Source organism: Lagenorhynchus albirostris, chromosome 6 (genome assembly GCF_949774975.1).
Source record: "Lagenorhynchus albirostris chromosome 6, mLagAlb1.1, whole genome shotgun sequence".
Taxonomy (NCBI): domain Eukaryota; kingdom Metazoa; phylum Chordata; class Mammalia; order Artiodactyla; family Delphinidae; genus Lagenorhynchus; species Lagenorhynchus albirostris.
In genome coordinates, this window is record NC_083100.1 from 58,212,522 (window position 1) to 58,225,435 (window position 12,914).

Here is a 12,914-nt window from a genome sequence, read left to right on the forward strand (position 1 = left end):
TCCACCTCTTGCTCTGTTGGTTACGGCCAGATTGTGGTCTGAATTTTCAGAGACTTTTATCAGGGAGTGACTCTTCCTGCATTAAAAATGAATGTAATGTATTGCTGCATCTGCTCCCAAATGTCTGGGTCTTAAAAAGAGTGACATCGGGTCTAAAACTTGTAGAGAATTTACAGCCTATTGCCAAGAATCTTAATAACAAGCTCCCAATGCGCTAGCTGTCCCCACCGAGTGTTGTACTACATGATTTTAATTCAAAAGATGAATACGAGTTTGCGTGTTTCCTTTCAGGCCAATACAGAAAAGCCTACCTTGAGTAAGTCAGAGCAGGCTGGGAGAAATGCTCTTCTCTCTGATATCAACAAAGGGAAGAAACTAAAGAAGACAGTCACCAATGACAGAAGTGCACCGATATTGGACAGTAAGTGAAAAAAGTTATTTTCCATGGAGATAAATGGTTTATGACCTAACAATCAACTCTACTCTTCCCACCAAAAAAAAAATTTTTTTTTTTTTTTTTTGGTTAACAACAGCTGCAAAGCTAGCAGAATAAGGGACTGTATCACTCATTGTAGGCCATGGCTCTGGCTTGGGTTCCCTCTAATGCTGCAGGAAGCCAGTATAATAATTCTTTGTCCAAGACACACACAGCAGCAATTCTCTGAATTATTCACAACTCTTTACAGCACTTTCTGGAAATTAACCCTTTGCTCATCTTACCACAGCGCAAAAGGCAGCATGAAATATGGAAAGAGCCCTAGTCTTGGAATCAAAGGATGTAGGTTCGAGCCCTGACCATCTCCAACCCTTTGTCTTCATTTGTAAAATGGAGATAATACCTGTTCTACTACCCTCACAAGTTTGTTGTGAGCATCAAATGAGACAATGCTTCTGAAAGTGTTTTGTTGCCTGGAATGTATAATTCAAGTGTAGTTATGATTATTAGGGGGTTAGAGAGAGAGGAAATGAGATCACAGCTTTGCTTATTGACCCATCATAAATCTGAGATACTTTCTGGAACAAGGCAGGGTATGTGTAAACAAACAAGTACCCACCATACAGGGCTACTTATTAACATTTACAACAGAATGAAACATTACAGATGGCTAGAATCTACCGGAAGTTAATTATCAGGCCTCAAGACTATCATCTCACACTCCTCACACATTTCCACTGCCAGCCAGATGTGCCCAGAATTCATCCTCGACCACAGATGCCACTTGGACTCAACAGGAATTAGACTGTCCTAAACTCACCAGAGGGAGTTTGGAGACAAGTGAATAACGATGTAGGATTTTAGCCAAGTGGAGGAATTTCTAGGAAAAGTGCCTAATGAGTAGAAGAGAAAGATCAGCGTTAGGTGAGAACATTGGTGAGGGAGGAAGGTGGAAAAGAGGAAGACCAAGACAAAGGCCTTTGAGTTTTGCTCTGTTACCAGGCAAGGTGGTGCAGATGGAATGCACCACACCTCAGTGGAACTAGAGGGTCTTTGACTTTTGACGAAGTCTTACCTCTGGGTCAGAATGCCCACAAAATGGTGTGGTTATTGTATAGTCAATTGCTTAGTTTTCCTGATCTGTGTCACAAGGTTCTCCCTGGGGTTGCCCAGCCCAGTCGCTTCTTTCTGGGGAGCTCTGGTCCAATACCCATTGAATCGTGGTGCCTGGGATGGGGCCAGAGGAACTCCACAAACTGCCAACCTCTAGACCAGAGCCCAGTGGTTCTCTCTACTACGAGAGGGAGCCTAGGCTCTGGAGAATTCCCTAGATGTTGAAGGAGAATGGACAGTCTGGGGCCTAGTCCTGAATCCACTAGTGGAAGTTCATTACATTCTTCAAGATACACTTCTCTCATTAAATGGAAAAGAGTGTTAGTTCTCCCTCCCATCTGCTCAGTGGTGTTTAAGAATGCACTTTGCCTTGTGGACACCAGATGCAACCCAATGCATGCCCTTGTTCATGAACTTAACTGGACGCTAACACTGTTGTTAGAAGCTCTTTGCAAGTAGCAAAGTCCATCCATGGTTTTGTATTTGTTTGCAGGTGAAACCTCCCTGGGTTCTATGTCAAAATGTTGACCATGGTTATACAGGATATAACTCTTGAGGTCAGCTTTGTCCTCCAATTTAATTGTTAGCAGAGTGACCTAGAGCCAGTTAGCTGTCCTCAACTAGTGTAGCTTCTCTATCGGAAAGCTGTACAACTGTTGCAAGTTAAGAACACTAGTGGACGATGTCTGATAGAACAAGTTCATCAATCTCTTTGAATGTTCAATACCAGGTAAAGGTGTCCTATGAAATGCAGTATTGCAGAATGCATCATTCATCAACCAATAACATTTTAATGTCAAGGGCATTATTAATATTATTGGCAATAATTTAAATGAGTAAAACTTTTAAATTTTATATGGAAGCAATTTTGCATGCACTTCCAGAAATTGTTATTCTAATTTGATATAGCGTACTAGGCGAAGTAATTCTTGTGAGTTCAGTATCAGATTGTTTCTTCTATCAGCAGAGTTCCCATAAGTATCCCAGAAAGTTCCACACCTAGAAAAGATACAGAGCTGACACAGACTTATGATCAATCTAATCCAGAAAAAAAGAAAACACAAATGAATAGAGCTCAGAAAGCAGATTAAATAAAAGATTCAAAGCAGATTTTCTAAAATTAAGGATGCTACAATGAAGTTATTCTTAAAGAATTTAACTTTTTAAGAAAAGTACAAGTTTACCAAAAATCATTCATGAAGCTTCAGTGAGCAAGGAAAAAGTTGAAAACTTTATCAAATTACTTTTTCTCTAAAAAGCTTTAGAGCCAGATGATTTTATCAGAAAATTATTTCAGATTTTAAGAAACAACAAATTCAAATGCTATATAAATCATTCCTAAATGTAGGAAGACATGGAAAGCTATCTGTTAGGTATAATGAGATTGGCATGATCTTAATATCAAAACATGACAAAAGCAGCATATATACAGAAAGAAAGCTGGTGTATCAGTGTCTCAGGGGACACGTGGCAATGCCTGGAGGCATTTTTAGTTATCACAACTTGGTGAGGGAGGGTTCCTACTGACACCTAGTGGGTAGAGGCCAGGGATGCTGTAAACATTCTACAGGGAACAAGATGGTCACCCACAACAAAGAATTATCTGACCCCCAAATGTCTGTAGTTCCAAGGCTAAGAAACCCTACTATAGACCACTTATGATCACAGACGAGAGGATACTAACTAAAAATCCAAAAACTCTAATTCAATAGTATGTTAAAAAAAATAATTCACCAAATCCAGAGTTTATCTCATTTTTAATGTTAGAAAGTCTATATATCCATCATGTCAAATAAGGAAAACCATATAATGATCTCAGTAGATCCTGGATAGGCATTTGATAACATTCCATGCCATAAGAAAGTCTTAAAAACCCAGAGTGGAAGGATCCTTGCTAACCACGAATACTTAGAAAAAAAAGTTATTTCAAACCAACAGTCAGTATGTAACTTGGGGGTTTCCCTGGTGGTGCAGTGGTTAAGAATCCGCCTGCCAATGCAGGGGACACAAGGTCGACCCCTGATCCAGGAAGACGCCACATGCCGCCAAACAACTAAGCCCGTGCGCCACAACTACTGAGCCTGTGCTCTAGAGCCTGTGCTCCGCAAAGAGAAGCCACCCCAATGAGAAGCCCGTGCACCACAACGAAGACTAGCCCCCACTCGCCACAACTAGAGAAAGCCCGCACGCAGCAACAAAGACCCAATGCAGCCAAAAATAAACAAATAAATAAATTTATTTTTTAAAAAAATGTAACTTTGAAACATTAGAGGCATTCTCATTAAAATCAAAACATGATTTCCTTTATTTTTAAAATACTAATAATGTTAATAATTTATGTTTAAGATAAATATATAAATGTATATTTATTCTTTATAATTATTTTAAAATAAATTGTCTTTAAATTAATAAAACATTAATAACTTACACTGTTATGGAAGCTCAGTCATCAAAGTAATTTCTTATATAAAACAGAAATAAGATACACAACTCTTAGAAAAGAAGGCATACACCTTACCTTTATTATTTGCAGAGCATTTGTCTACTAGAAAATCCAAGGTAAAAAATAAATTTTAATTCTGAAAATGCAGGAAAGTGATTTATTAGATATCAAATGAAATTTCCTGATGCCAATAATAACCAAATCCAAAATATAGTAGGAAAAACATTCCTTTCATAATTTCAACAAACAAAAATGTATTTGAAGTGACTCTAAAAGAACTGTGGGTGACCCACATCATGAAAATTACAAAACTTTACTGAAGAAATCAGAAGACATGGGAAAATATACCATGTTTCCATAAAGTCTAAATATCATGAAAGTGTCAGTTCTCCCAGATTAATTTGTAGATCTCGTGTAATACTTACCAAAGACTCAACAAGGTTTTCCAGGGGTAGAACTTTAAACAGTACTTAACCTCATAAAACATATATACATACATAATTGTTAAGAGACAGTTTTTTAAAGAGGGTATAATCATGGCTCTAATACAGATATAAAATAAACATATATCAAAGATTTTATTTAGCTCAGTAATTAATGAGGGAACCAATATAATGTTATCAATTCAAAGGAGAATTCGAAGTACCACACATATGTAGGCAGGTGAGTGTTGAAATGAATTTACAAATAGGTGCAAAACAGGTCAATCAACTGCATGACACTGAACACAACCAATATGCATTTCTGTGGACAAATATCATTTGCATTATTATCAGTTTTGTACAATTTAATAGAGTTGCAGACTAGCTCAAAGGCAATGGGAAATAACCCAGAAGGCTAGACTGGATACTTAGTAATCTTTTTCTTTCTTCTTCTTCCTTTTTTTTCTTGTTTGCCTATTTTGAAATCTTTCACAGTTTTTTGGCAACAAATGCAAAATAAAACAAAATCTTTGCATCGTCTCAAGTTGCAAAGAATTTTAAAAATGTTAAAGTCTACTGTTGGGGTTTATGATATTAAAAAATTGAAATCAACCTGGAAGGCCATCAAATAGGTAGATGGATAAATAAATTACAGTTCATTCAGTGTTCTAAAACACAATGCAATCCTTTAAACTCATGTTTTCAAAAAATATTTAGTGACATGGGAAATGCTAACAATATTGACTGAAAAAAGCAGGCTGAAAACTATGTAGTGAATTTGGTCGTGAGAAAAAATATGTAAAATGAAAAAACAAAAAAAACCACCAAAACCTGGCAGGGAAAAATACACCAAAGAAGTGGGTATTTCAATGAAGCAAAATTATGGGATATTTTATTTTCTTCTCCTTTATTTTTACTGTTTCCTTTCTTCTCACCTTTTATTGCATCTCCTCCCTTAAGACTTTCTTTCTTTGAAGATACTTTTATTTACCAAATCCTATGATACACAATAGATATTAACTCATGTGGCAGCCAGCCAAGCAGGGGAAAGTCATTATCTATTACTGATTCTTCTACCTCTGGGCTTGCGACTGCCCTGGAGTAGAAAGAACCCTCTGCTTTTCTGACGGAGGATAGGGTGAATCCTTAAAGTCCTACCCTTTAATGAAATTCCAGGTGTCCACCATGGGCTTAGGTTCTGCCAGCTCCCTGTTGTATTGTGATTGTTTACTTGGGCGAGGACTGGTAAAGTTCTCTGGTGGTGTCTTCATACATGTGTAAAGGCTGTGTTTTCTTCCTTCTGCAGAACCTAAAGGAGCTGGTGGTGGTGGCGGAGGCGGCAGTGGGAGTTTTGGAGGGGGTGGACCACCCGGTTTGGGAGGACTGTTCCAGGCTGGGATGCCAAAGCTGAGATCCACAGCCAACAGGGAGAGTGGTAAGGAGAGTTTCCTTCCTTAGTTACTGAAGACCAGGCTGAGTCTGGCGGTTTTGAGACTTGGCATCCCCTCTAAGGCACTGTGCCCTGTGAAACATTTTAGATTTCTTGAAATGTTAACACTGTTTTATAAGAGGGACTCAAGGGACGTTCCTGGTGGCACGGTGGTTAAGAATCCGCCTGCCAACACAGGGGACACGGGTTCAAGCCCTGGTCCAGGAAGATCCCACATGCCACAGAGCAACTAAGCCCGTTCTCCACAACTACTGAGCCTGTGCTCTAGAGTCTGCGAGCCACAACTACTGAGCCCACGTGCCACAACTACTGAAGCCCGCACACCTAGAGCCTGTGCTCCGCAACAAGAGAAGCCGCTCTGCAATGAGAAGTCCGCGCACCACAGCGAAGAGTAGCCCCCGCTCGCTGCAACTAGAGGAAGCCTGCGCACAGCAACAAAGACCCAACGCCGCCAAAAATAAATGAAATAATTTTTTTACAAAAAGAGGGACTCTATTTAGCATCTTTTTTTTTTTTCTTTTTAAATCAGGATCAGACAGCTCCATCGAGCTGTTAAATATTTGCCCAGTGTCCTTGGGGTAACTTGTACTTTTTTGTACTTTTCTAAAGGGTAAGCTAGAGTGGGAAGAAAAGGAAGGAGCAAATGGGACTTGCCACCCCTGGAAACTCTGCTTGGTGACCTGGCAGATTCAGCTTTCTTTGTGAGGTAGTCTGACCCACCTGTTGAGTGTAGTAAATACTTGTGGGTCTCTTTTCAAATACACAATGGAGCATGTCATATGAAATATAATTACATATCTCACAAAACCTAAAAAGGTGTTTTGCCTGACATTTGGCATTTTAGAACTAGTGATTCTAAGTATTCTCTGCAGGAAGCCATGGAAATGAGTCCTACAGGATTGTCTGTGAACACGATGGCACAGAAAAAAGTTAAACCTGGTCATGCCTAAATAAAATACCTTACAGAGTGTGTGAGGCTCTCCCCTGACTATGACAGAAGCTCAAGAAATTTCCCCATGAAACTTTACTTTTTAATGTTTACTGTGTTAGAAGAATTTTATTTCTAATTCCATGGTCTTTTAAAATGTCCACTGGGAAAGTGTGAAACTGTCACATTCATATGAAGATAAAGTCACTGAATCCTCAGGGTTACCTGGCTATTTTAGTTTTGGATTGTCACCATCTAGAAGGAGACTCAAGAATATGAGAGATTCTATCTTGCCAGGCCTGCATTTAAATTTGTTTATTTAAAACCCACTGAAAGGACTTGAGGCAACTGACAAATGCATACATTCAGTACTTTAACAGTAGGTGAAGAAATTCAGGCAAAAGACAACTGGAAGTAAAACAATGAAATGAAGATGGAATTTAAGTTAGTACACAAAATGCTACAGTATTTGCAAAGTATACTATCTGCATAATGGGTCCCATCCCTGTAACATATATGTGGATAGTAACTGCACCTTTAATCCAAATTTGGAAGGTAAAACTTATCACAAGTTGGTGACATAGAACTATACCACACAGTCAAGGAAAATATAGCTCATGTCTAGTGCTAAAGTCAAAATAAAAAATTCTTTCTAGAGTTCACATTATTCATAAATCCAGCCAGATGTCTCTCATCGTGCCTTGGATAAAATCTGAACGCCTTCTGGCCGACAAGGCTCTCTATGACCCGGCCCCTGCTAGCCACTCAGGCTGCATTTCGTAGGGTTCTCCTCCATGCTCACTGGGCCCCACACACATAAAAGCCTTGGTTTTTTAACTTGAAGCTCATTTCCACCTCAGGGTCTTTGCACCTGCTGGCCCTGACTGAAGCACTTCTCTTCCTCCTCTCCATGGCGGGCCTTAGCTCAAATGTCACATCCTCAGAAGGGCCACCCCCATCTAACCTGGCCTCTCTGGGCATTCTTCATCTCATCAGCCTATTTTAGTTTATTTTTAGTCCTTATAACTGTCTGAAAATATTTATGTTTACTGGTTTTTTGTTTATCTCCCCCAGAAGAACATAAACTACAAGAGAGCCAGATCTTTTCTGTTTTGTTTACTCCTCTGCCTCTAGCATCTAGAATAATGGCTGACGTATAGTATAGCAGGTTAATATTTGGTATATTAATTAGCTCATAGTTGAACTAGGTAAAGTTTTTTCAGACTAAGCATTTTACAAGAATTAGTTTCGGTTCTAAGAGACTCTGGGGTGGTGGTTTGGGTTTTTCCATAACTTTGGTTCCTCTTTAGCTCTTCCCTTTGTTGAACCAAAGTAGTTGAATATTAATTATGTATTAATAGTAGGGTTGTTCTGTCCTGTCAGTATTAAAGTGGAAGTTGACCTAGTAGGGAAAAACGTTGTATAGTTGCCTACTTGTTGGTAGATTAAGACCATCCACTGGTGTCAACTCTTTTAAACTTTGACAGTTTCTTTTTCCTTTGACAGTTTCTTATTTCAATCATAACTCTTCCACTATATTTTTCCATTCTCTCTTAGAAATTTACCTTTAAAGGTTCTAGGTAAGCCCTCCCATACAGAAACTTACATTGGGATAACTAATTTCTTCATCTAAGAAAGCTACATTATTTTTCAAACCTGAGAGGTACAGGGTGGGGGGACAGGGATAGTGATGGGGAGAAAAGAAAATCATTAGCAGAAATCCCATGTACCAGTGCCGTCCTGTTCTCGACCTCTTGTAATGAACAGGGATGTCTCCAGGACTCTTACCAACCTCATCCTGGTTCTTGTCCGTCCATAATGCCAAGAGAGCTCTCCAGAATCCCTTTGAAAGCTGATGGGTTGTGGAATCTGGGAGAAGAAGAGAAACAGAGAGCTGTGATCTGTCCCTCTGCTTCCAGGAAGGACACACAAAACCTAGTTTATATAAGTAATAGTTACCTGTCATTTGCAGCATCTAGGAAAGGGCTTCCAGTAGCTGGCAATTTACTCTAGTTCTCTGATTGCCTTTAAGGTTCCTAACTTTCTGATTTTTTTTTTTTTTTCTGTTCTTCAGATTCTGGAGGGAGCCGACCCCCGATTTTGCCACCAGGAGGAAGACCCACATCTGCCAAACCTTTCTCGCCCCCAAGTGGCCCAGGGAGGTTCCCTGTGCCTTCTCCAGGCCACAGAAGCGGACCTCCAGAACCTCAGAGGAACCGAATGCCTCCCCCGAGGCCCGACGTGGGCGCGAAGCCTGATAACATTCCGCCTCCAGTGCCTAATACTCCAAGACCCGTTCAGTCAAGTCTGCACAACCGGGGCTCCACCCTAGTGCCCGGGGCCCCCAGGCAGCCCAGCCCCGGGCCGACTCCTCCCCCTCTCCCCGGAAACCGAGGGGCTGCTTTCGGGGGAGGCTCCACCCGCCAGACCCCGTCAGGCTCCTCCTCGCCCTTCTCCAACCGGCCTCCCCTCCCCCCGACCCCGAGCAGGGCCTTGGATGACAAACCCCCTCCTCCGCCCCCTCCAGTGGGCAGCAGGCCCTCCATCCACAGGGAGGCCGTCCCCCCGCCTCCCCCTCAGAACAGCAAGCCCCCGGTGCCCTCCACCCCGCGGCCTTCCCCCTCCGCGCAGGCCCCGCCCCCGCCCCCCAGCCGGCCGGGCCCTCCCCCAGTGCCCCCAGGGTCCGGTGGCGGGGGCGGCGGCGACGAAATCCCGAGGCTCCCACAGCGGAACCTGTCCCTCTCGTCGTCCTCGTCGTCGTCATCATCTGCGCCTCCCTTACCTTCACCTGGGCGGTCAGGACCTCTTCCTCCCCCGCCCAGCGAGAGACCCCCTCCTCCAGTGAGGGACCCACCGGGCAGATCAGGTATGGCCAGAGCGCGGTGAGTTGTGCCCCTGTGACCCAGCCAGCCCAGAAGTCACTACCAACTGCACACGAAGAGAGCCCAACAAAAGCTTAAGTGAACTCTCGGGCTGCTTTGACCTTGGAAGTGACACATAACCCGTATGATTTCCTCTTGGCCTCACGTAACCTCTGAAGAGAGTGGGACCCATACTTCTGCCCACGTTTCAGAAGTGAGGAGACTAAGTAACCAATGAAGTGAAATGATCCCAAGCGAGTTAATAAAGAACAGGCCACTCACTCACCTTCCATCTCACCACTCTACCTGACATCTCCTGAAAGGGAATTTCTGCTGTCTTAACTGGGAACTAAATACCCATCTCCTGCAGGAGGGCCCATTATTCCAACAAGAAGGGCAGTTATTTAAGAGTGAATGAACTTCCCCTGTACTTCTCTTCATCGGTCAAGTTTTGACACATACTAGAGTCCATTTTGCTGTCTGTTCACATCTCTGATACATAGATCCCTTGGAGAATCAGATAAAGGTATGATAAGGCCTTCTCTCCATAAAAATGCTCATAAGCATAAACTCAAAATTGCCTGCTGTTTCATGGATTGAAGGACCTGCTGAAGCCCATCTGTGTCCCCACCCAGGGCTGGAAACCTGGATCTAAGGGGAGAACCTGCACATGAAGTGTGAGGAGCCTGTACTCTCTCTCCTACTTTTAATAGGTGCTTGTTTGTTTTCTGTTTGTTATTGATGGATTCAGAAGAACTATCTAGTTTTGGAATTTAACCTTACCATACCTACAGGATGTCTGGAAATGGGGCATTTTTTGCTCTGTGAGAAGCTAACTGACCTTTGACCCCCTGACCTCAGGAACCTAATAAACACTTTTTTAAAATAGTCCTCAAACTTGACCACACACTGGAATCACCTGGGAACTTTAAACACCACCATGCCTGGGTTCCTACCCCAGGATTTCTGGTTTCATTGGTCTGGGTTACAAACTGGGCATCAGGATATTTGGAAGCTCCCCGGTGACTGTAATGTGTAGCAAAGTGAAAACCACTCCTCCAAACCACTTTGCCAGGGAGAGTCAGCTACAAATATAAAAAGTTGGTAGTCTATTCAGTCTAGACATTGTGGCATCTCATTAAGTATGCTTCCATGAACAAATAAGAACAAGTAGTCAGATGAATGAAATGCATCATTTTCTTCTTATCCAACAGGTATGGATTTTCCCACAAAATGGCTGAGGAGCTGTTTGCTTGGTTCTACCAAATGATTTAATCAACAGATTAAATATTCCCCCAAATAGGATAGGCAGTGATATATATTTGTTGTTTCTTTCAATTACATTAAGTCATACCTGTTTATTATACAAAATACATAAAAGTATAATGAAAATAAAAATCATCTATAATTCTGCCACCACCATCATCCAGATATAACATTGTTTATATACCCTTTCAGTCTTTTTTAAATGCATATATATACATGTTTGCAAAATTAGTATCATACTACATATATTGTTTGCTAATTTTCTTTTTATTTAATTTAGCTCATTATTTTCTGATATGATTAACTCTTCTTTTACAACCTGACTTTTAATGGCTGCATAATATTAAATCCCACAAAAGTACCTTGGCTTATTTATTAGTCACGTGGTCATACAGGCCATTTCTAGAGTTTTGCTATTGCAGATAATGCAGGGATACATTCTTGTAGCTAAATATTTGTGCACATCTCTGTGTATTTCTTTTGGATGAATTCCTAGGAATGGAATTTCTAGGACAATGGATGTGCACAGTAAACTATGGATTTCATAGGTATTGCCAAATTAGCCTCTAGAAAATTCCCACCAATTTACATTTCCATAAGGAACCTATGAGAAGTCATCAAGGGCCATCTATATTTTGAGAGGTGGCTTGGCTTCATTGTTAGGGGAGTGTTTTAGAATTTGACAGAATGGAGTCAAATCCTATTCTTCCACTCATTAGTGTACTGATTTGGGCTCTTTAACCTTCCAACACCTCTGAGGCCTCACCTGCTGTCCTGATGCTCCTCGGGGCTGTTGTAAGAATTAAATGAGACCAGTGTGTATAGTGGTTATCTTATTTCCCCCCATGTAGTAGCATTCAACAAATGATCGTTTTCATTATTATGCTGCCAACAGGAAATAGAAATCTGTTTTCTGTTATGCTTGCCTAGGTTTGGAGCAGAGGGCTGGAAGGTTGGAGAGTAAGGAACATGAACAGTTACTTTAAAAGAGAGAGAGATCAAGTTGATCAGGTTACGTAGTACCAGGCCCCATAGTATTGGAAGTCTAGTTTGCATTCAGTGACAGTTATGTGGTGGTACTACCACTGCCATTAAGCCCACAGCGTGTGAGCCACTTCTCCCCCCAGTAAATCTACTCATACTAACTAGGACTCCAGCAGTGAGAAGTAGATGGGCCAATAAATAAACCCTACCAGATTAGGCACTGAAGACTCCTTGAGAGACGAACCAGGGCTGGGCATGCCTCCCACGTCCATCAGAGATCTGAGCCAAGACTTCCAGACAGGAATATCTTTGATGGGTGGGTCATTCACTTTAAGGTCCTCTAGTTGGATTCTGAATCTGTAATTAACAAGACATTTATATTTCTAGCACCATAAGACATTGTGTTTACATAAAGATGTCAGCATGTTGCTAGTGGAACACACCACTGAAGGTCAGGAATAATTACTAAGGCCATTTTGATTTGCATGAGAGATGCTCAAGTTCTGTTTTTCTTTTTAAAAATTTACTCATGACCCAAACAGCCTCTGCATTTGGAGGATGGGAAAAGCAAGATATGTTCCTTTGTACTATCAAAAAGAAGAATTTACTTTGAATTATTTACTAAGAACTTAAAATTTTCTGATTATACCACACCACTGCATTTTTAAAACATGGTTTCAAATACTATATAATACTAATACTTTTTATTTGCTTTTTGACTAAGTATTTCTGGCAACAGTGCAGTGAGAAAGGTGTTCTTTCATAGACAGGAAATCAAGTTCCACAGGACAACCAGCCTGCACAGGGTCAGGATACTGCACCAGCATTTATAGCCATGCACATTGATTAGCTGATTGTCACTCCCTCTGTTAATCTGACTCCCCAGAGAGGAAGAACCAAGAAGGAACTCTTACTGTTCTCGGGATAACTGATGTTTGGTTTCCTGATCCCGCTTCTGCCTGGAAACAGATCATATGCATCACAGAAACATGCTTGTATAATTAGCAATAA

General features: G+C 41.2%; 1 protein-coding gene across 2 annotated transcripts in view; it reads left to right on the forward strand.

Moving 5' to 3' along the window:
• Window positions 1-12,914, forward strand: part of WIPF1 (WAS/WASL interacting protein family member 1) — a 114,693-nt gene that overhangs the window by 93,820 nt on the left and 7,959 nt on the right. For both annotated transcript variants that reach the window (XM_060152615.1, XM_060152616.1), the window contains exons 3-5: window positions 292-421; window positions 5,721-5,849; window positions 8,867-9,658. In XM_060152615.1, the coding sequence (XP_060008598.1) occupies window positions 292-421; window positions 5,721-5,849; window positions 8,867-9,658 (1,051 nt within the window). The remainder of the gene's footprint in view (window positions 1-291; window positions 422-5,720; window positions 5,850-8,866; window positions 9,659-12,914) is intronic.